The following is a 24,693-nucleotide window of genomic DNA, read 5'->3' as shown; positions in this document are numbered from 1 at the left end:
TCTTCTCCTGGGAACCTGCTTTTTGTTCCAGGATGTTGGTCACAGTCCTTTGTGATAAAACCATCCCTTTTCACCCTGTGCATAATGTCTGTCGTATTTAGACACTGAAGAAAATTTTAGTGTCTGGGCGACAATGAGGAATGGGGAGAGTGGTAGAAAGCAAAGCCAAAGAGCTTAAGAACCATGCCAATCTGATGAGAAGCAACTATATTGTGCAATTTGAAAGAAGAACAATTATTTGCACACTACCAACACTGGAAATGAAGCCCCACCTGAATCACCTTGCTCAGAAGCACAGGGGTGGGCAGAATTTTAAGCAGCAACACTGACCCTCAGATACTGTTCTAAGGAGCTGCTTCTGCAAGGGTGTCTCTCTTCATCACACCTGACAGCTCTGCCAGCAATCTATCTGATAATCATCCACGCTGTTTTTATTAGTCAAGCATGGTGATAACAGGGCCCACTAGAAATTCCCACATGACACACCCATTTGGCAATCCAATCTGAATCAAAACCCTGAGAAGAACAAATGGTCATCACCCTGAAACCCATCTGTTAAACTGAAGACCTATGTCCCTGCTTCCCCAGCAACAGAAGTTATCCTAACAGACATGCAGCGAGCAACCTGGACAGTTACAAAACTGTAAACATTCACCTCTGGCTTCTTTGCCCACATTCCTCACCTGTTCCAGAACTCTTGCAAGTACACAATCAGAAATACAAAGCATCTTAGCATTTGTATCTTCACTCTCTTATCCATGCAGTGAACACAGGGTGAGGAATACAGACATAGAGGGGCATGCTCAGGGGCTACCTGTCCTCAGAGTCTGTCTGCAGGAAGCCAGAGAGCAAGCAGGTACTGGGGAGATCCAGAGTCAAAGTGCCAGAGCAATGGAAACACATGACCAAGAGAGCGAGACCCTCTCTATCACAGGGTCTTTAAGAGGGCTTGTGAGGGCAGTGATTACACAACAACGCAATACCACCCCCTCAGGTTCCAGGTGACAACAGATGAGAGTCACAGAAAGGATTATGTGTGTGTGGGAGGTGTGAGTTTCCAGCTCATGACACTGAACAAGCTGCCCAAGACCACAACAGTGTGGACGTGGGAAAGAGTCCTCTGACATCTGAATGAAATGATGGGTTCTCTCCCCCTTGTGTGGTTGGTAATCTTTCTCTTTCAAACACAAGGAGGCGCCTAGCATCGATTTAGGTGATTGGCAACTGCTTGTCTCTGCCACCATATTCTCTATTACTCTTGCTTCTGACCTTTCCAACACTAAAACCCCTTGAGGAAGCAAAGAATAGAGAAATACGTATTGGATGTGTTGAGTATGTAATAGAATAGATTTTAACAGAACCAGCTGCTGGTCCCTTGGGCTGTTAAAGTTCCAGAATTAATAACAAAGTGGTGGTAGTAAATCAAAGGGCTTCTCTCCCTTGGTAGGAATGGCATGAGAGAGCCCAAACGAATCAACAGACAAATGAGTAAACAAATTTCCTAAAAGATTGTTTGATTTTTGTTTCAGACGTCCCATAAAATCCTACAGATAAAAGCTCAGTGGCTTGATCCTAATACTTTACTATTATAAATGAAAAAGCATCTTATAGGAAGGGACCTACATGGGTATTCAATCCTACAGGGGTCTTAAAGAGGTATGGTAAGGGTCTGGCAGTGAAATACAGATGTGAAATCTGAGAGTAATTTTTGTTGCTTTATTAAGTGTTCCTCATGGAATTTTTCCAAAAATAGGCCATGTCATTATTCAACAATTATCTTTCTACGTACAGGACTTTGTACGCGTAAGATGCTGACTTGGACATTTTTAAATGTTTAATGTTTAAGGGGAGGGACACCCCTCTCGGACAACCAAGGAGTTGAAAAACCTGTAGATGCTGATAAGTATTCTCTAGTCACAATGAAGCTCGGTCAACAAGCCCCAACCCCTTGGAGTTCACCAGTCATTCAGCATGGAGAGAGAGGAATCGATCATAAACCTCCATTTGAACACAAAATGGCTGTTAACTAGGTGGGGGAGGGCAGAGTGGGAGGAAGGCGATTTGGATTTGTGAAATGGAGGGGAGAAGCTATGTGTAATTCATTAGTTATAACAAATAGATCATATACTATATAGTATTAACAACAGGAGAAGATGGTTGAAGGGTATATGGGAACTACACTACCTCACAATTTTTGTTTTATACATTTAAAAGTATTCTGAAATAAAGTTTATATTAAAAATAATAAAATTTTTAAAGGAGCAAGGAATTCCGTGATACCTAATACAACTCTGAAATATTCTGAAAGGCAAAAATGCCAATATCTTCTATCCTGCTCCGTTTAGAATTTCAATATTCCTGCAGTTTTGGCTGAGTTTTAAGTTTGTAATATAGTATTGTCTTGCTATCTAAAATAGACACTTCCACATGTTCCAGGTATATATTGGTTTATGTAAATACATTTCTATAAACATTTTTATGAGTTGCAAATAAAACATTTGCAGCAAAATCAGTATCAAATGGAATAAATATAAAGTTAATTATGATACCTTTAATGCATTAATTTCTAAACTTTAGACAGTTTTCAGTCTTCTTTATGAAAGAAATGTACGAACTGTACCCTTGATTGTACCTCTACAAATAGGACATTTTCTTAGAGAAGGGGCACAATCTTTGCATACAACTAGGTGGCCACAAGGAATAAACACGACGGACACCTCTTTGTCCATACACACTTTGCATGTTCTCTCTTCTTGTAATCGCCGCAGTTGTTCTTCCATTGGTAAATCTAAAAGAAGAAAAGAATTTTTAGCCAATAGCCATTTGCTTCTCTTCCCATGGAAAACCAAGAAAATAAAAGCAATGTTTTCTGCTAATTTAGAGTGTTAATGCTATTACCTGAGACATTTTCTGTAAGAATATACTTGATGTCCTTTTGCACTAAGGGGAAAAAAACGAAAGCATTACTATGACAAATAAAACCAACAGTTAGCCCTAGAATATCTTTTCAAATGAACAGCTTCATTTTGGATCAAATATGAATAATGCCAAGGCAACACAAGTTTTTATCTTATGCAGTTTATGTTTATGAATTAAATTGAATTATTTCCAATAATCACCAATTATTATGGAAATTCTTCTTTCAATTGAATGGAAAATTCCCAGAAATAATTTCTTAGCACTCACCAAATAAACGCTGGTATAATATAGGATCAGTTTCTTGTAAAGATTCTTTAAATATGGTGGCTGCAATGTTTCCTTTTACTAGAATTGTATCAATCAGTTCTCTGGCTTGAAAAGATGTCTGTGTTTTCTGTTTAATGATAACGTGCTCTTGCTCATTAATCACTCCGGAAGTTAGCAGACGGTTTACAATCGGAATCACGCAGCTCAAGTGTTGGGAAAGCGCCATTCGATTCTTCCGGATTAACACTAGATCACCTTGGTAAAACAAAAGCAAGCATGTTCAAACTCTGCTCATAGCCTTCTTCCAACACCTGAATGGAAACCATCTTCATTCACAGCGAGGCACTGATGCTCATCTCCAGGCTGGGGCTAGCTGACTCCCTGTACTTACTAATGGTGCAAAATAAAAGACGGACTAACCAGAGCACTGATTAAGCACCTAACATGTATTAAATAATTTTACCTTAACTGAGGTAGGTATAATATCCTCATTTAACACACTGAGATGATGCAGCGACCGTGAATCAAGTAAATTGAAAGTATTATAGCCACCATCTGCCACGATCTCATGTGGGTGCTGGTTCAAGTCACAACTGCTCCACTTCCCACCTAGCTCCGTGCTAATGGCCTAGGAAAACAGCAGAAGATAGTCCAAATGCTTGGGCCCCTGCACCCACATGGGAGACCTGAAAGAAGCTCCTGGCTCCTGGCTTCTGCCTGGCCCAAGCCTGGCCATTGGGAATGGCCATTTAGAGCCAGCAAAGAGGAAAAATCTCTGTCTCTCTCACCTCTCTCTGAAACACTGCATTTCAAATAAGTAAATAATACCTTGTTACAAAAAGAATCTAATGAAATAGAAATTTCAACTCAAACTACTTATAATGGGGAAAGGAAAAAAAATCAAAAGAATTTAATTTTTCTTAGATTATTATTCTGCCATAAAATGTCTTCAATATTCTATATTAAGTTGAAATTTTCACCATTTTTACTGAATTAAGCATATTGCCACTACCTACTTTACAATGAGGAGAAAATGTCAACAATTTTTATTTTAAGAGAGAGAGAAAAGGTTCTCTATTCACTTGGTCAAAATGGCCCCAAGTGGCCACAACTTCTTAAATAGCCAGAGCTGAGACGATTGGAAGCTGGGAGCCAAAAATTTTCTTTGGTCCTCCCATATGGGTACAGGGTCCCAAGGACTTGGCCCATCATCCACTGGTTTCCCAGTTCATAAGCAGAGAGCTGATTCAGAAGTGAAGCAGCCACGACATGAACTGACCCCCACTATGGGATGCCAGCGCCACAGGGCTGAGGAACAGAATTCAATGACCACTTCTATGTCTCACAGGATCATCTAACTCCCCACTTAAAGATCAAAACTGTCTTAATAATATGACTTATGAATCTATTATTTCTTAATTATCATATATTTTACCATGATCCATAAAGCTACTTTTGTAACCTAACAGTTGAAATTGGGGCTATTGGAAGAACTACTTTGGAAGAGATGATTATTCAATTTAAACACTGACTATGTCCAGTAATTGAATAAATAAATATAAGTATTTTAAAAAAGTGGTGCTTAGTCAAGAAGTCAAGACTACAGATATATATTTTTAAGATTTCTAAGAATAAATGAGAACAGACTAGATCTTAGAATGGTATCTGGCACAGTCAGTGTTTCATAAATATCTGATGAACAAATGGACAACAAAGCCTTAGTGATTTAGAATAGGAACTCAAAGATGGTAGCAAAAGGAGATACGAAGATTATAATCTGTTACATTGTGTTCATTGAAGGAGGGTAGGGAGTGAAATGACATTAAGGTCCTAAGTCTGTATCACGATATTTGTGAAATTTGTCCAGTTTATATAAATAGAAAACAGTCTTCATTGGGGTAGTAGTGATATATTAGAAAATAAAACTACAATTTACACTTAGTGTTGAAGCATGTTAGCTTTTCAGTCTAAGTTTTATTTTTTTTAATAAGAAATTTTGCTTAAGAGGATTGCAGAGAGAGAGAGAGAAACAGAGAAAGAGATCTTCCATCTGCTGGTTTACTCCTTAAAGGTTTGCAACAGCCAGAACTGGTCCCGTCCAAAGCTGGGAGCCAGCAGCTTTTCCAAGGTCTCCCACAAGGGGGCAGCGGCCAGGTTCTGGGTCTATCCTCTCCTGCTTTCCCAGGCGGTTAGCAAGGAGCTGCATTGGAAGTGTAACAGCCAGGACACAAACCAGCGCGATATGGCATGCTGGTGTCACAGGTGAAAGTTAGTTTGCTTTGTCACTGCATCACCCCTTCTAAGATTTATTTTTTTAATTTATTTTTTAATAACTTCATATAATAATTTCTCCAAAGTTCTTAAGATCTCTGACAGTTGATTGCTAACAGCTGGGAAAAGTCTGATTTCAAAGTCATAGACTGTTTCATGGCCTAAGGTCTAAATATTCTTTCTTTAAAAAAATATTTATTTTTTTGCAAAGGCACATGTTCAGAGAAAAAGAGATACAAAAACATCTTCTGTCCACTGGTTCACTCCCCAAGTGGTTGCAATGCCTGGGGCTGTGCTCCAATCCGAAACTAGAAGCCAAGAGCTTCTTCCAAGTCTCCCACGTGGGTGTGTGGTCTCAAAGCTTTGGGCCATCATCCACTGCTTTTCCAGACCACAGGTGGGAGCTGGAAGGGAAGTGGAGCAGCCAGGAGATTAACTGGTGCCCACATGGTATCCCACTGTGAGCAAGGTGAGTTCTTTAGCCACCAGGCTATTGCACCAGGCCCAAGATCTAAATATTCTTTAGATTATTATTCTCATATTCTGGAAAAAATATATCCTAAATTGCTTCTTTAATCACACACCATGAATAAATTATTCACCCACTATTCTTGTGAAAATATAGTCATGAACCTCATTATTCATTCAATCATTCCAAAAGCACTGGTTGAGTACACATGTTAGCAGATACCACATGAAGTGGATGAAGATGGATAAGGCTCTTTGTGACAAGTGTAAATCATCGTATATTGTTACCGTGGGATCACCTCTGGAGACTTTCTTCGGAAGAAAGGAAGTTAATTTTCTCTGGGAGAAATAGGTAAGTGGTTTTGGATTTGGGGTGGACAGTCTCTCAACAACTGCTGAGATGCTGTGTGTTTTCTGAGCGACTGCTGCCACATGGGCTAAAACTGGAAAGACTGAGAAGACCGTGTCGGAAAGGGCAGCCTCATTTAATCTTGACTTCACAGTGAGGAAGGCAATTGTGCTGGACACAGATGAATTTGAACTATGTTGTTGCTGCACTGGCGCTGTTCAGGACTGAGGAATCGGGAAATGGCCAATGCTGTATTTCTATGGTCTTGTTAAGTTGAATGGATCACACCAGAAGACGAGTTTGTCTTCATGGGCAGGGATAGGGCTAATTCCTGAACTAAGTAGACAGTTGGCTTAATCATCCTAGGAAGAAAGATTCCAGACAGTCTTGGATACAGATAAGGGGTACTTTTTTTTTTTTCCTGGGCTTTGATAAAGGGAAACATACTTGAGATTTTCCATGTCACTTTCTGTAAACTGGCCAGACCTATACAGAGATAAACCAGGAGCCAGACAGAGAAACTTATGAGGATAAGTTTAGGGACATGAAAGAATTCACTTCCAGTTACAGCTGTAAACCCCCACCTGTTATCCCTAAATCTCCAGCGAGAGCTTGTGAAAAGCTGAAGTCTGTTTCAGCTGTGTTAAGGGAAATTCTGGGACTGGGTCACACTGGGGAAAGAAAGCAGCACTTCTCTGTCTAGGCTAGAGTGAGAGCATCAGAGGAGCCAGATGAGAATGGACATGCTCAGAGGAAGAGATGTAGTGAGGGGTGTACGAGGCAGAATAGCATAGTAGACACGGCCAGGAAGGAAGGGCTACGTTAATTTGTCATAAGAGAATGTGAAACAGCACCTGGGGCCTTGCCTATATATCAGAGTGCCACTGGGGAGAAGGCAGTCCCTGCTTGGACACGTGGGACTAACCATGACTTGCACGTTAGTTCAGTCATAAGCTGAGACAGACGATTGTGCTGACAATTGATAATGATGATAAGCAACATTTTCTGTCTCCACACAGGTTAACAGCAGAGAGGGATGAACAACTCTTGGGGATGAAAAATCTGTCATGAATAACTGTGCAAAGACAACCACTCAGAGCAAAAACACAAACTAAGGAAAAAAATACTTGCATTTATTGCATGCATTTTCAGCTTAATGACCAATCTAAATATAATTTGATGGGAAGTAATTTTTTTTTAGAATTTGAATTAAGAATATCAACCACAGGCAAATCTAACTAGGTTGGCTGAACTGATGAGTGTGTTTTCAGTAGCTTCGAAAGGCTGATGATCAAATTCTTGTGGAAATAGACTATATCAATAATACAAGTACCTGATTCTTTTTCCTCAGTTGCTCTTTCCTTCTCCTCTTCCCTTATTTCATCTTCTGCGTTAAGCAAATCCAACACCAGATCACTGATGGTTTTGTAGTTCTCTCCAGTTGTCAGGATTTTGCTCTGCACTGTCTGTTTCACCAGCCTTCTGCTAAAGCCCATGTCCAAAGCGGCTTTAACCACAGGCGTATTCATCATGACTGCATCTTCTGGATGGTTTTCTCCAGGTCCAAAATGAACAACTATGGAACAGTAAGTTACATATGCAATAAGAGTCTGCATGTTTTTTTTTAACTGAAAAGATACTACATTATTAAAAAGATAAGATTCAGAAAGTCTATAGGTAGTATTATTTTGTACTAAGATTGTACTAAGATTGGAGAAGTGGCATAGCGCTAAAGCCACTGTTTGTGACTGGCATTCCATATGAGTGCAAGTTCAGGACCTAGCTGCTCCACTTTCAATTCCACTCCCTGATAACGTGCCTGGGATGACAGTGGAAGATGGTCCAAGTGTCCTGCACCCATGTGAGAGATCCAGCAGAAGCTCTTTAATCCTGGCTTCAGTCTGGCCTGGCCCTGATGCTGTTGCCATTTGGGAATGAACCCACAGATGGAAGATCTCTCTCTCTTTCTCTCCTTATCTCTCCCTCTCTCTCAAATAAATGAATTAATTTTAAAAAAATGAAGAGCCTTTCCTAAATAAAGTAATTTTATATATTTTTAAGAGTCCACAGTCATCAAATTCCTCTACTATTACACTGGCTTTCTACAATATCTCTTCCTTCTAGAATGTTCTCAAGAATACAAACAGTGACTTTTAAAATCATGGATCTGTTTTCCTGATTAACAACATTTCATAACAGCCCCATCAATAACAACAACAACAACATCAACATCAACTTATAGCACCCTGAAAAAATAACATGCCACTGAGTAACCAACACATGCATGACAAAAAGGAAACACAAAAGTCTCTTGGGAAAAATGATGGGCTTCAACGCTATAAACTGCTAAATACTAAAATTAAAATAGGCATGAGACAGCTGAATAGTAATCTATAGCCATTTTAGGCTGTATAGAAACCCTTTATATATAAACTAATCATTGAAATGTCAATGTAGAAGTCACAAGATGTAGTTAAGAACTTGCATTTTTTTTTCTCTCTTTTAACGTATTGGTTACTCAATACCATGTGAACTAATTCCATTACGTTATAAAATGTTACTGATGTAATGTCGGGGCTTTTAATTGATCGGAATGATACTCTGCTGGCTCTACCTTCAGACCAGAGATGGTCTCCCCAAGAGACCGTTGAACTTATCTGGACAATAAGACGCTGGACTTTATACTTGGTAGATGCTTGCAATGAAAGAATCTCAACTGAATTTGAACTGTGGTAATGCAACAAGGTGGAGGAATCCACCATGGGGGGAGGGCACGGGGAGTGGTAGGGGGAATCCCAGTGCCTATAAAACTGTGTCACATAATGCAATATAGTCAATAAAAAAAAAAAACATGGATTGCCAGCATTACATGTGGGTGCAGGTTCAAGTTCCTGGCTGCTCTACTTCCCATCTAACTCTGTTACTGCTCCTGGGAAGGCAGCAGAAGATGACTGAAGGTCTTGGGACCCTTTACCAACATGGGAGATTCCTGGTTACTGGTTTGGCCTAGTCCAGCTCCAGCCACTGCATCCATTTGAGAAGTAAACCAGCAGATGGAGGATCATTTTCTCTCTTGCTTTTGCACTCCCTGCTTTCCAAATAAATAAAATATATCTTTTTTTAAAAAATAAAAAATAACTGGGGCCAGTGTGGTGACTTATCAGGCTAATCCTTCGCTTACTGCACCATCCCCTATGTGCACTGCTCTGTGTCCCAACTGCTCCATTTCTGATCCAGCTCCCTACTTATGGCCTGGAAAAGCAGCACAGCATGGCTCAAGCCCTTGCACCCCTGCACCCCTGTGACAGACCTGGAAGAAGTTCCTGGCTTCTGGATTTGGATTAGCGCTCTCTCTCGTCTCTCTCTCATATCTGTCTCCCTGTAACTTTGACTTTCAAGTAAAATAAATCTTTAAATAAGTAAAATAATTGCCTCTCATGCACTCATATTACACTTCACTTCTCTTATAATAGCCTTTCCCCTATCTGTGTGTTTACTTGTGTCCTACAGATTATTAGCTCATGGGAGCAGAAACTATATTTATTCTGTCCTCTATTTTTCCCTTAGATCATCAGATACACAACAAATTAGGAATCAAATTGAAAGATAATACAAAGATGGGCTCATTCAATTTTTAACTAATGAGGGCCAGAGTGTAAGATGGTGAGTAAAACTATTGCCTGTGATGCCAATATCCCTTACAAATGCTGTTTTGAGTCCCAGCTGCTCCACTTACGATCCACCTCCCTGCTAATCACCTGGGAGAGCAGTGGAGGATGGCCCAAGTACGTGGAACCTGCACTTACGAAGGAGACCCAGAAGAACTCCTGGCTCCTGGCTTTATATCAGTTCAGCTCTGGTCATTGTGACCATTTGGGCAGTGAACCAGTAGATGGAAGATCTTTCTCTGTGCCTGTCCTTCTCCATAAATGTACTTTTCAAGTAAAGATGAATAAAATCTTAAAAAAAGAGAGAGAGAGTACATACTCTACCCTACTCATGTCACAGATAGAATATGTGATCAATTTAATGTCATGATACAGTTGTTCCCACACTGGTCCAAGAATCAGGGATGAGTTAGATGTCTGTACTTAAGACTATAGGTGCTCAGGTCTTACCCTTAGACATGTTGATTCATTTCAGGTCTGAGACAGAAACTGGAAAAGTTCTCTAAGCAAATCTGATACACACTCAAACCTGAATGAAATCAACATAATGCATTTGAAAGCGCATTGAAAGTATTAACTGACACAAATACACATTATTCTTACTAATTTCCAATCTCAACAGTACCAAACAGTTGCATTACAATGCAGCATTCAATGTACATACTTGGTGGCTCTGCAATTTCATCTTCTGGAGTATCTGATGTGGATAACAGCTACAGGAGGCAAAAAAGTATGTAAATTAAAATACAGCTCTTATCCTGATACTGCAATAAAAACAAATCAATAGATAATTTTATCCAACTTATTGCAGAATGACTAACTTACTAGAAAAATATATTTTAATCACAGACATTTTAATCACAGACATTGTTCATTTAGATTCAAAAGCTATTCTCTAGGCAAAAACTAGCAGAATTTCTGTGTGATTGTGTATCTGAAACTTATTTTCATGAGACAGGAAGAATCACACCTTTTCAGTAATCCATGAAACATTCGATTGCCTTTCGTTGCCAGCTCTCACCTTCCCTGGGTCACTTCTGAAAGAAGTGCAGTCCTACATAAGTCACTGACTCTGGCTAAGAGCTGTTTAACTATCAAAGTATTTTCAGAGAGTTTTCAAAAACCCATAAAAGCACTTATTATGAAAAGTTCTTACAAAAAAACTGTATGGATTTGAAAGTTATTATGCTTCAAAATATATTTTAAATCCAGTTTTCATAAACATGTTGAAATCCCATTGCATAAATTTTTACCTGCTATTCTAAAATTAGAAAGAACAATAGGATTCTTTGTCCTAAATTGTTTTTAAGAACAATATTCATAGCAAAATTATTATTGCTACTACTATGGCCAATTTCCCCCCCAGATAGTTTCATCTATTGCAACTTGATCAGAGAAACACTTTTTAAAAATCTGCCAAATTCACTGTTAGGATGTTACCAATTAAGAATATATATTTCTCCAAATAGTAGTAGCTTCTAAGATAATTTGGAGTTTATAAAGAAATGCATTTTTAAAACACCTCTTATTTTTATTTTAAAAATTTTTAAAAAATATGGAACACTTCACAAATTTGCATGTCATAAAACACCTTTTGTATTTTCACTGAAAAGAATTTCCTACAATTATAGAAAAAACAGCTTTTCTCTTGTTAGCCAATGATTAAAAAACAAACAAAAGCAAAAACAATAAAACAACCCTTTCCTACCTGTTGAAGTAGATGAGGGTAACTGGCCTGAACTTGACTGATGAATTCCTGCCCTTTAATTCTTATCAAGTATTCACACCTAAAATGGAAACAGAATAAAGTTTGGGTAGACTATTTTCTAAAAGTCAAATGCAAATATTATCATGCAAATTCTCTATCTTTGGGTGTTTGCTCCATTTCAAATTTAGTTAGGCATTTGTCACATTTACTAGAATATTTTTCCTTTTAGTTTGAATGATTTGCAAACTTATTACTATATAAGTAACAATATTTGATAACTTCTATTTGATTAATTATAGGTCTTGCTATGTTATATCTGCCAGTATACTGTATGCTTCAGTGGAGTTTGAAAAGCCTGAAACATTTCTCTTAATTTATGCAGAGCTCATCCAGCTGTTTGTGGACTGGCAGATATTTCAAATGAACACAAACACACATATGATCACTTCACTATGTATTTGGTATGTGGGAAGCTATAAGAGACACTGCAGTTAAAAGCAAATTGGCAAAGCCGAGAGGGAGGCTATAGCTGGTACTGAGCTATGGCTCTGAATGAGGGTCTATAACCTCTTAGCTTGCTGTTGCCCAGCAGGGCCTGTGGAGCTCCTAGCTGCTCTGGTTCCGGAAGACACCGTGATCCATGACACTAAAAACAGAACAGGAAGGCAGGGAGAAAATCCTCCAAGTAAATGATGCTGCTCATCTCCATGACAGCTTAAAAACTAAACATGCACCAACAGGGATACAAGAAGAGGGAACAACACATTTTCTCATACAACATACTCACAAATACGGCAACATATAGATAATATATACTCATTGTCAAATTTAAGTGCAAAACAAGTACTTAACACTACCATTCATTTTGTATATGAACAAAAATTACCACAATATATAGTTAGTAATACTTACCAGGAAACCTATGCAAGCGCTCTTTTTTTTAAATTAATGTCTGTTTTTAAAGATTTGTTTACTTCTTTGAAAGATACAGTTTCAGAGACAGAGGGAGACACTGAGAAAGAGATCTTCCATATACTATGCAGGCTGAGGTCAGGATTCTGGCGCTCCATCCAAGTATTCCACATGGGTGCCTGGGCTCAAACTCTCTGCAGCTTCCCTAGGTGCACAGCAGGGAGCTGGATCAGAAGTGGAGCAGCCGGGACTAGCACAGGCACTCACATGGGATGCCTGCGTTACAGGCTATAGTTTAACTTCCTTAGCTGCAAGTCTAGTTCCTTAGGTGTTCTTTTTAGTCTTTGTAATTAAAATAATAGATAAAAGTATTTATTTGAGAGGGTGGGGCAGGGAGTAGGGTAGGTAGAGAGAGAGTTCCTATCTATTGGATCAATCCCTAAACATCTGCAACTGCCAGGGCTAAGCCTGTGTTGCAGCTAAGAGCTAGGAGCCAGGAACACAATCCACGTCTCCTATGTGAGTGACAAAAATACAACTGTTTGAACCAGCATCAGTTCCTCCAAGTCTCTGCATTAGCAAAAAGCTGGAGTCAGGAGCCAAAGGCAGGCTTCAAGCTCAAGCATTCCAATGTGGGATGTATGTGTCTTATTCAATGTCTTTGGCCAAATGGCCAGCTCTATTCACAGGTGTTTAAGCCTGCAATGCTTAGGGAACATAAAATTGTTATAAATAAAGCCCTAAATCTTAAAGTTTATATACAATAACAGTGATTTAGAATGCCAAATATAGTAATCAACATTAAGTAACACTAGGAAAAATACAGCTCTGGGTTTGAGCTGACTGAGATAAAATAGAAAAGTCAAGAGCACAAGACATGACAGTAAAACATAAAATGTAATGAGAACGATGAGATGATGCTACACTGACCCTGTTATATTTCACACTGCAACTTGCCACTTGCCTGCTTTGTCTCCCTTGTCTCTCTCTCTCTTTTTTTTTTTTTAAGATTTATTTATTTTTATTGCAAAGTCAGATATACAGAGAGGACGAGAGACAAAGATCTTCCATCCAATGATTCACTCCCCAAGTGACCTCAACAGTCAGCGCTGTGCCGATCCAAGGCTAGGAGCTAGGAACCTCCCCTAGGAGCTCTTCCGGGTCTCCCACGTGGGTGCAGGGTTCCAAGGCTTTGGGCCATCCTCCACTGCTTTCCCAGGCCTCAAGCCAGGGAGTTGGATGGAAAGTGGAACTGCTGGGATTAGAACTGGCGCCCATATGGGATCCTAGCATGTTCAAGGCGAGGACCCCAGTCACTAGGGCCCTATCTCTTTTTTTTATCTACAGTACTTACTATCTTCCAACATGCTTTATAACTTTTAAGCTTTTTAAAGCCATTTCTCCTATCCTGTTACAAAGAAACTTCATAAGACTAAGGGGTCTATATTTCGTTTAACTATTTTAGTCACCTAGGCAAATTTCGTTTAATGAAAGGAAATATGTCCAAAACATACACTGATTGATAAAACTATGTGTAGTAACTACTGCATATAAAATTACATATACTTATGTATCTGTGTACAAACACATAAGCAGGTACCTGCGGGGCAGGCATGTAGCCTAGCAATTTAGACACTTTGTAGCCCACAGTGGAGTGGCTGGGATCAATTTGCAGTTCCAGCTCCAAACTCAAGATTCCTGCTAATACAGACCCTGGAGAGCAGCGGGTGATTGTTCAAGCAGTTGATTTTCTGCCATGTAGATGGGAGACTCAACTCCCAGGTATGGTGGACATTTGGGGGCATGAACCAGCACAATGGAGCACTCTCTCCCATGCTCTCTCCTACTCTCTCTGCCTCCATTTAAAAACAAACAAGCAAAAACCAAACAAACAACAACAAAAAAGCAGTATCTTGAGCAACGTCCACTAAGATGGTAACCGTGTCACTTTAAGTTTTTTCTCTCTGTACTTTTCTCCCATGCGTAACTTTGTTCTAACCATGTACACATACAATTTTAACATAGGCCTTCTTTAATAATTACATAAAATCAGGCATTTCTTCTTTATCTTAAATCCATAAAAACCTTTTAACTGGTTATTTTTTAAGCAAATGAATCATAATCTTATTCTTAAATATATTTTGAAAAGAAAGGGAAGCTAATGGACCCAGCACTGTGGTATAGGAGGCTAGGCCTTCACCTGTGGTGCTGGCATCTCATATGGGCAGCAGTTCATGTCCTGGCTGCTTCATTTCTAATACAGCTTCCTGCTTATGACCTGAAAAAAATAGCAGAGGATGGCCCCTTCAACCATGTAGGAGAATCAGAAAAAGCTCCTGACTCGTGGCTTTGGATCAGCTCAGCTCTGGCCAGTGCAGCCATTTGGGGAATCAGCCACAGAATGGAAGATCTCTTTCTGTGTGTGTGTGTGTGTGTGTGTGTGTGTGTGTGTGTGTGTGTGTGTATCCTCTCTCTATACTCTGCCTTTCACATACAAATCAAATAATTAAAACAAACAAACAAACAAAAAAGGCAAGGTAAAGCACAGTTGGTTGTAAGGTGACCTATTTCAGCACAGTTATAAAGTTGGCCAAGACAATGTCCTAACAATTACCTTGGGAACCATTTGGCATGCTCCACCCACGGGTCATCTCCCTGCTCCCAACACCGCAGTCCACCATCGCAGCAAAAGCATTTGACGTCATCACTGTGACCTAAAATTAATTTTGAACCAAAACTTAGGAATATGTATCATTGGATATTTAAGATATCTAAGATCTCACATGATGAAACTTTTTGTAATCAGATCAAACCTCTTACCCACATAATAAAATCCTGCACTTGCAAGCTGCTCAGGGTGAACTAGAAGACTTGAGGGCCAATTAAAGAATGTTTTGAAGCGGGCAGCATGTGTCTGCATGCTCAGATTAGAAACGGTATATCTCGAAGCATCTTGAAGCTGGTTTTCTAAAAATGGACAGTTGGGGAAATGTCTCAGGTGTTCTGCCATAGCATCGTCCTTCGGCTCCCAGTTGCTCAATTTTCCACCACAGGCAAAGCAGGCCACTCTGTCCCCAGGCCCTATGTAGTAAAAGCCTGCTTTAGCCAGATCCACTGGTGACAGAAAGGTCAACGGCCACATCTGATAAGTAAGTAGTCTGGCTTTTTCGGTGCTCATCGCAGAGTGGTAAGGACTCCCACTGCAGGCAGAAAGGTCTTGATTTGCTCTGTAGTTTACAGGACTTGATGGAAAGCTGGCATATGAACCACTAAAATAGCCACTATTTTCCAAACTTGGGAAGAACGAATGTGTAGAATTTGCTACTGAAGAAGGAAAAGTAGACCGAGAATTTGTTTCCAAACTGTTGCCTGAGATTAGACTTTGAACAAAGTTGCAGCTGGGATACAACTTTCTGTGCTTTTCAATGGGCTTGTCTCCTTGTTTCCAGTTATCCAGCATCAGGCCACAACGGAAGCACTTGACCTTGTCATTCACGCCAGTGTAATAGAAACCAGCACGGGCAAGACTCCGCTCGGAGACGGGGACCCCGGCAGGGAAGGTAGAGTATGTGGACATTCGGTAGAGTTCACACGAAAGGTCGTACTTCAGTTCAAAAGAGTTGGCGCTTTTCATCAAATTCGCTAAAAAGACGCTACTTTCTACTATGTTCATGACGAGACGAGACGAGGGGAGGAAAAGGGACTAGTCTTTCTCTGGGGAGGTAGTTTTGTGCATTGCTTTTGATTTCCTTAGTTTTCATATTGGTTAAACATTGATAATAAGAAACTGTTCTTTCTTTTTTCTACTATGCATGTATAATTCATGTCTGTGAGGTTCTGCATCCTACACTGATAGATGTTTGACTGGCAGTGGAGACCACCCCATGTTACCTTCTTCATACACACAAGTGCATACATGATCCGACAGAGTAACCTGTGATGAAAATTAAAACAAGCTTCATGGAAGCTAAGCCGCTTTAGGCCATCAGAACATCATTTAGTTCCAGGCATCTCCATGAGCAGGTCAATTCCTGCTCCAGTAGCACTCAACAACCTGAAGATAAAATGACCACTTTTCGTCCTAATGGCATACATACTTGGCTAGACACTGACCACGCCCAGGTGCTGCAAACACACACGGTGTGATAAACTACCAATAACCAAATTGTACTTCATAATTATATTCAGGATATTTCTGCAAAAAGAGTCATGATATACATATTTTATTTCCTTGGTTTAAAAAAAAAACTTTCTTAAGATAATTTCCATATGGCTATAAAATAACAAATCTTTTCAGCTGTCTTGTTTTGGGAACCTTTCATTTGAGTCAGAACTCACTTCACCAATAACATACCTCAAAGCAGAATTTACCAAGACAATTTAAAAAAAAAAGATAATAACAAATTTACCATTTGAACAGCAAAAACCTTGTCACAATCAAGAATTCCTCAATGATGAATTATTGGACATCAATTATTCTGTGACAATAATACTGTCCATGGCCAATGAGAAGCCATTGTGGTTTTCTTTACCAGTGATTTGCAAGCACGGTTTCTTGGGTCTCACAGATGTTGGGGTTTTCTAGTTGTTGATTTCAGTGCTTTGTGCCCCGCTGGAGAACTGTCTTATCTCTCTCCCAGCGGTTACTTCCCCCAAAGGTAAATCATTGTGTCTAACCTCAAGGATCCTTTCACCCATGGCCAATAAACCTTTATTTGCTTTCATGTACTGTTGTGCAGCTTTTCTTTGTGAACAAGCTAACCTATCTACCACCATTCTCAGACATAATAGTCCATTGAACCAAAGCAAATCTTAGACATTATAAAATATCATTGCTGTTGTAATTGGATAGCATCTCCACTGGCCAGCATGTTTATTTTTTCCATTTCCCTGAATTTGGCTGTGCCTATCGCAGAGTTCTGTTACTGGCAGTTTTTGGTAGCAGCTGTCTAATAGATTGAGGTCCCATTTGCACACTTCTCTAACTTTTCCAAGGTTTGATTACTGGCTCTTTGTTCTGGATAACTGTCAATCATTTTTAAATCCTCACAAATGCGGGTGTTGTTTTACTAGTCTACACAGCAGTCAACGGGAAGCCGCCTTGCCAACCCGGAGAACAGCGTTTCAGGAATGAGTCCCCACAGCATACACCTCTCTTCTTCACTGCCACAATCTAATTCATATAATTCATCAATATTAAAAACCAACATTGTTTGTGTTTTATAATAAAAATCTCCAGTAAATTATTTAATTTGCTTTTCATGCACAAAACTACCTCCCCAGATTAGACTAAGTCCCTTTGAAGGGAATTAAGCCTCCATGTTGAGATGTTTTGGTTTATAGAAGAAACTGGGGGGATCTAGAAGTAGAAGAGTTTGCTTCCTTTGTAAACCTGTTTTGAAAAACAAAAAAGACAGTTTTAAAAGTCAACTAATTTGCAGACATAATATAATGAACTTTTTAAAACACCTTCTCCAGCATCTGGTGTATGGTTTAGTAGGTTAAGCCTCCACCAGCGGTGCAGGCATCCCATCTGCATGCTTGTTTGAGTCCCAGCTGCTCTGTTTCCACTCTAGTTCCCAGCTAACGGCCTGCGCAAGCGGCCGAAGATAGAACCCCCTTACCCCCGCACTCATGTGGTCCAATTCTGGCCAGTCTGGGGAGTGAAACAGCAGATGGGAGATCTCTTTCTCTCTCTCTGTTTCTCCTTCTCTGTAACTCTGCCTTCAAATCAAGATAAAATAAATCTTTTAAAAAAATAACTTTCTCCATAATAGAGTATAATACTAGCTTAGCATTATAGACACTGAACTGAGGATCTGCAATGTACAAGATGATGAAGCAAACATTATAGAAAGTGAGGTGCACGAAGTTCTGTAAAATTTCACTTGAATACTATAAACTGCTAAATACAAATAAATAATTAAAAATGAAAATGAGGAATGTAGGCTAAAGACCAAAAATGTCTTGTGACCAGGGGATATTTTATGTTTTGGTTTACATAGAATTGGTTTACAATATTTTACTATTTTTGTTTTACTTTTGTAATAAAAAGTATTTACTTTTATTTGAAAGGCAGAGCTACAACAGAAAGAAGCAGAGGGAAAGAAAGATGAATCCTGGGGCAGTGCTGTGGCATTGTTGGTAGGTTAAGCCCTTCCTGAAGTACCAGCATCCCAGAGGGATGCAAGTTCATGCCCTGCGTGCTCTGCTTCTGATCCAGCTCCCTACTTAAGGCCAGGCAAGTAGCAGAGGATGGCCCAAGTTCTTGGGACCCTGCACCAGCATGAGAAACCCAGAGAAGGCTCCACGCTCCTCACTCCTGGCTTCTGATCATTTCAGCTCTGACCACTGCAGCCATTGGGAGAATAATCTAGTGGATGGAAGATCTCCCTCTCTGTCTCTCATTCTCTCTGCAAATCTGACTTTCAAACAAAAATAAATCTTCACGGGCCCGGTGCAGTGGCGCAAGTGGTTAAGGTCCTCACCTTGCACGCCCGGGATCCCATATGGGTGCCAGTTCTAATCCTGGCAGCCCCACTTCCCTTCCAGCTCCCTGCCTGTGGCCCGGGAAAGCAGTCGAGGACGGCCCAAGCTTTGGGACCCTGCACCCGCGTGGGAGACCTAGAAGAGGCTCCTGGCTTCGGATCGGCATAGCATCGGCCGTTGCACTCACTTGGGGAGTGAATCATTGGACGGAAGATCTTCCTCTCTGTCTCTCCTCTCTGTATATCAGCCTTTCCAATGAAAAAATAATAAAAATAAATCTTTAAAAAAATAATAATAAATCTTCAGAAAGAGAGAGAGCAAGAAAGAGAGGTTGTTCATGCACTGGTTCATTTCCCAAATGGTTTTAACATCTGGGGATGGGTCATCCAGGAGCCAGGAGCTTTATCTGGATTACAGGGTGCTGGGGCCCAAGGACTTGTGCCACACTCCACCACTTTCCCAAGGGACCTGGATCAGAACACACCCATATGGAATGCTGGCACCACAGAAGGAGCTTTAACTTCCACACCATGGTGCTGGTCCCTGCTTTTTGTCTTAAGATTAATTTATTCTTTTCTTTTAAATTTATTTATTTTTACTGTAAAGGCAGATCAGATTTACAGCAAAAAGGAGAGACAGGAAGATCTTCCATCTGCTGGTGCATGCCCTAAATGGTCACAACAGCCACAGTTGAGCTGATCCAAAGCCAGGAGCTATCTTCCACTGTTTGGGCTATCTTCCGCTGTTGTCCCAGGCAACAAGCCAGGAGATGGATGGGAAATGGAGCAGCCAGAACACAAATGGTGCTCATATGGGATCCTGGCACATGGATTTGGAGGATTAGCCAATTAAACCATTGTTTCAGGCTCAAGAGTTTTCACATACACTACACTCAGTTTTCTGGAAGTTAACATCTCACATAACCATAGTACATTCAACTATAGAGACCAGAAAATTAACATTGACACAATGCTACTTTTTTAAACCATGATTTTATTGGATCACATGTTAAAATTTATACTTACTTACTAGTCAATTTTTTTAATGTAAGAGATTTCCCTTGTCATTATAGATTATAAGCTTCTACCAAAAAAAGGCAAAATCCAGAAAATCTGACAACATAGTCCTATATTTCCATATGGCAACCCAAGTAAGAGAGAGCTGAATACCAGCTGTATCTTTAAAAGGGCACCTGCTCTCCATGCTGGCACCATATTTTGATTGCTTGCTACTGAGGTGTCAGTTAATATTTGTTTGTTTGTTTTAAGATTTATTTATTTTTATTGGAAAGGCAGATATACAGAGAAGAGGAGAGACAGAGAGGAAGATCTTCCATTTGCTGATTTACTCCCTAAGCGGCCACAAGTGCTGGAGCTAAGCCAATTTGAAGCCAGGAGCCAGAAGCCTCTTCCAGGTCTCCCACACAGGTGCAGGGTCCCAAGACTTTGGGCCATTCTTGACTGCTTTCCCAGGCCACAAGCAGGGAGCTAGATGGGAAGTGGGGCCGCCAGGATTAGAACTGGCACCCATATGGGATCTTGGGCGTGCAAGGCAAGGACTTTAACTACTATGCTTTTGCACCGGGTCCAGTTAATATTTGTACTTGACCTGGGCTGGCATTTTTCTTACAGTTGAATTATAAGAAAAATCTAATTCTTATAATAGCATTGCCTATCAAAAGTAACCAAAGTGAAAGATAGATGTAGAGGGACATATTTTGAGGAAATGAGAGAAAGACTATTATAAAAAGTTACAGTGGGTATATTTCTAAAAGATTACATGCATTATTAAAACACATATTGTTTCTTAAGTTACATAAATTTATTTATGTTAAGCTGGCATGTAGAAACAATGCATGATGTTGTGGGAATTTAGACAACAACCAATACATACAAGCAGGTGAAGATGTCAATTTTGGATCAATTCAACCTGTGTCTTAGCCATTCCCTCTCCCTAGCCTCCCGGACGGTGCACACCTCTCTACAGGATGGGGCAGCATTGCTGGCCCCGGCCTGCTCCCTAGCCAACTGCCCCCACAAATTGTTCTTTCTGACCCTTCAGTACCCTCCCCTGCCCCATCGCTCCCCGTCTCATCATCCGTCCACTGCTCTGCCTTCTGTTTCCTCAAAGAGAGTGGAACAGCAACGAGCCGTAGTTATCTCACACTTCCACATCCGTGTGTTCTTATTCACAACCTGCCAGCTGCTTCTTCAAGGGATCCCATCCTCTCCTATTGCCTCAGAAATGTTACTCTTCATTCCTTCAGCTGTCAGTCTGCACTGGCCCTTTGCATTCCCTGTAACATTCTGGCTTAAGTCTTAGCTTTCCAACCAAACAAAATCCTTCCTCAATTCCACTTTGCTTTGTAGCTATTTCCCTGCGTCTCACTTACCCTTCAGAGTCGGAAAACTGCACCTGTACTTATGGCTAGCATCACCACGATCTTCCCTCCCACGGACTCCTTAAACCGAAACGTTTGAAGCTTACCATCAGCACCAACGCCTTCTCTGCCAGAACCGAGGGGCAGTGCTGGATCTGCTACGGGAACCCACTTCCTCCTAGAGATATGCTTGCCTTCTCCAATCCCAACCCCCTGGATTTCCTCTTTCTTTTCTGGCAGTTCCTCCTCAGGCCAGCTTATGGACTTTGTCACCTCTCTCCAGAACGCATCCTAGCAGCTGGGCACTCAGTAAATTCATCTCCCTGGGGCTGGAGGACAGGACCCCTCTCTGTCTGCCTTGTGGGCACTGCAAACTCCTTTGCTACAAGCCCTCCCACCCTCCACATCCACAGAGCCTGACAACAGAAGTACACGCTGGGCCTTGGCGTTGAGGATGGAAATGTTAGCCAAGGTTCTTGCTTGCTGAGATGCAAGACCACAGTGCCCTGATTTGCATGGTATCAGGGACATTGATTTTACATCAATGGTCCAAACTTCTCAGTGATGGCTCAATACCTGGCATTGTCTCCAATACTATGGAAAGGGATCCTAGCCGAGTCACTCTACAAGAGCCTCAGCATCAAGAAGACCTGTGTTTTACAGTACCTGCTTTTAAAGACTGTGATCGGTAAACATGCAGCTAACCTAACTGCTAAGTTAGCATCAAGCAAGCACCTCCAGCATTTACTCTGCTGGGTCCACAGACATTACTAGGAAACAGTTTAAGCTTCCCTATATAACTGCCACCCTGCTCCTTTAAGCACTGCACTGAGACCTGCCCGCTCCAATGGCTACTTTGGGCTTTGTCCTGAAGCGTTTCTGGCACCCACAAAGCCCCCGGTGACGCTTCTTGGCAATCAAATTAAGTTGTCAAAGTCACCATTCCGCTGGTTCACTCCCAAGTAAAACAGAAACTGAACACCCAGCAGGAAAGTGGGAAGGCATGCGAAGGGAGGAGGGAAGCATGAGGGAAGCCTGTGGCCAAGCCAGCTGCCCCGGGGCCTGCAGTGCTGCCAGACAGACAGCAGGCAGTCTCCGCCAAGGGAGGCGGGCGGGGGTGGGGTGCCACTGCCTTCTCTCCCCCAGAACCACCCCGTCTCCTCCCCGAGGGGTGGCCGGAGGGGCGCGCACAGACACGGAGACACAGACACGCACACTCACTGCAGCCCCGTCGCCTAGGCCGACCGTGCCAGCTCTGCCAAGCCGAGTCCCCGCCGGTGCCACCTGCCGCCCCGCGGTCTCACGCTGCCTTTAAACGAGTCCCCACCCTGCAGTCCCAGGCGCCCTGCGCTTTGCATGAGCGCGGTGCTTTCCTTTTAAGACCGAGGGGGAATTCCAGCGGTAATAACCACACGCACTTCCCCTTCATCGGTGGCCTGGCAGGCCCACCCGGGGATTTCCGCAGCCCTGAGAGATGACTTGCTTAACCATATTTACTGCAAGACCTTTGCACCATTGTTCCTGCGTGGAAGGAAATCTAGATAACCAGCGCAGAGGCCGCTGGTCAGCCTCATTGGGAAAGCGCCACACCCCGGCCTCCACCCTCCTCCGTCTATGTGTGCCGGACAGTTGGAGCTCAGGTTTTCCAAACAGCCTCAGCGATTTCAGGATTAAAACAAAAAATCCACTGAAAATTTGTGGCGTCGCTGATTGTTTTTATGTTTAGCTCAGATTATGAAAGTTTTGAAAGGAAATGTAGGGTATGTGAAAACAGAAATCATGCAGTTGCAGTTTTCCTTTTAATTTTTTTCTGTTTTGAAGACTGAAATGGCTTTATATATATAGATAGATAGATAGATGGGCTTTTATTTTAGCGTATTTTTTGGATGGATTTTTAACAAGTAGGGTAGATTAGCTTATTTTAAAAATCCACCCCTTCCTCATTTGAGCCTTTCCTCTCAAAGGGAAACCCGTGAGTGGGCATGGGAAGCGGAGTTGTGCGTGGCCAGCTGCACTGTCTAGCTGTCCTCCGACTCCCGAGGGAGTACCTTGAAGCACCTTAACCAACAGCAATACTTGCAAAGGTTGCAGGTGGGTTGAGAGAGCGCATTTGCTTGCAGCATTCTCCAGTAGAACAAAGAGGGTCACCCACCACAGACCAACCCCTCCAACAGCGTTCAGGGCGTCACTCTGTGGAGGGGACACGTGGGGGACGCAGGCAGAGGGGCGAGGGTTGTGGCACGGCCAGCTAACCTGCTTAGAGTAGGGATGAAGGGTCCAGGCCTGGCAGCGCTGCTCCCCATCCAGCTCCCTGCTGCTGAGCCCGGCAGCACAGCGGATGACAGCCTAAGTGCCCAGGTTCCTGCCACCCACAGGAGAGACTCAGACAGCATTCCTAGCTCCTGGCATGGACCCGCCCTGAGCCTGGTTTTTGGTGAGTTGATCAGGGGATGGAAGATGTCCCTGCCTACTCCTGGGTCACCTCTTCCTTTCACATAAACAAAATATTTTAAAATATTAATAATAAAAACATGTATGATATTTACACATTTCTGGTTGTGTACTCACCATGGATTTTTGGAAAGCTCTATATTCCCTTGCCTAGTTTTCATTTAGCATTAAAATATAATAGTTGCAAAGGAACCATAAGATGTAAATATTGATATTTTAAAATAAAATTGATATAACATCTTCAAATGTATTTGACTGACTCTTAATAGTTCAACCATGTGACACCCATCATTCATTAAACAATAAATCTAGTCATTTTTAATAGCTAGAAATGAATTATTGTTTCGTGTGCTTAAACATAATTTTCCAATAGCAAGCTAATATTAAAAGGGTCTGTAGAAATTTTGTGGAAAATGCACATTATGAAACAACTGTACATGGGTTTCAAAAAAATGTTGACATCCAAATCAAATCAACTTACCCTGGGCTGTTGTTTTAACACACTGGGTTAAGTTGCTATCTGCAATGCCAACAGCTCATATAAACGCAGGCGCAAGTCGTGGCTGCTCCACTTCCCTCCGCTTCCCCACTAATATATCTGAAAAAGCAGCAGAACATGGCCCACGTCCTTGGATCCCTGCCATGCGAGTCAGAGGCCTGGAGAAAGCTCCTGATCCTGGTTGGCCTGGCAACTTACCCAGGTGTTGCAGCCATTTGAAGAACGAACCAACAGTTGGAAGAGCTCTCTGCTTCTCCCTAGATAAATAAATCAATCTTTGTAGTAAATAAATAACATTTATAAGTTATTCAT

At 41.4% G+C, this 24,693-nt stretch overlaps 1 protein-coding gene across 3 annotated transcripts; it reads right to left on the bottom strand.

Annotated features, from left to right (window-relative positions):
* BIRC3 (baculoviral IAP repeat containing 3) lies at positions 1 to 22,762 on the bottom strand. 3 transcript variants are annotated; one of them, XM_040976861.1, is made up of 9 exons: positions 22,647 to 22,761; positions 15,383 to 17,954; positions 15,177 to 15,276; positions 11,651 to 11,729; positions 10,607 to 10,655; positions 7,608 to 7,850; positions 3,187 to 3,441; positions 2,899 to 2,940; positions 1 to 2,788 (listed from the first exon to the last, which is right to left on the bottom strand). In XM_040976861.1, the coding sequence occupies exons 2-9, from the start codon at positions 16,233 to 16,235 to the stop codon at positions 2,595 to 2,597; spliced, it is 1,815 nt and encodes a 604-aa protein (XP_040832795.1). In that variant the 5' UTR covers positions 16,236 to 17,954; positions 22,647 to 22,761; the 3' UTR covers positions 1 to 2,594. The 3 variants fall into 3 exon arrangements, with proteins under 3 accessions (XP_040832795.1, XP_040832796.1, XP_040832797.1); XM_040976862.1 differs by having other exon boundaries at positions 22,653 to 22,718; XM_040976863.1 differs by lacking the exon at positions 7,608 to 7,850 and having other exon boundaries at positions 22,647 to 22,762.
* Between the last annotated feature and the right edge of the window lie 1,931 nt (positions 22,763 to 24,693).

Source organism: Ochotona curzoniae, unplaced genomic scaffold (genome assembly GCF_017591425.1).
Source record: "Ochotona curzoniae isolate NIBS_2020 unplaced genomic scaffold, NIBS_Ocur_1.0 contig_2723, whole genome shotgun sequence".
In the NCBI taxonomy this organism is placed as follows: domain Eukaryota; kingdom Metazoa; phylum Chordata; class Mammalia; order Lagomorpha; family Ochotonidae; genus Ochotona; species Ochotona curzoniae.
The sequence above is the reverse complement of the archived record's forward strand: the minus strand, read 5'-3'. Positions and strand labels throughout refer to the sequence as shown.

Bases quoted from the DNA above. Each gene is read 5' to 3' on its own strand.
- BIRC3 (XM_040976861.1), bottom strand. From the start codon at position 16,235: ATGAACATAGTAGAAAGTAGCGTCTTTTTAGCGAATTTGATGAAAAGC. The intron at 11,730-15,176 runs GTAATTGTTAGG...TTTCCATTTTAG, and splicing joins CATGCCAAATGGTTCCCAAG to GTGTGAATACTTGATAAGAA. The intron at 10,656-11,650 runs GTAGGAAAGGGT...TGCCTCCTGTAG, and splicing joins ACCCTCATCTACTTCAACAG to CTGTTATCCACATCAGATAC.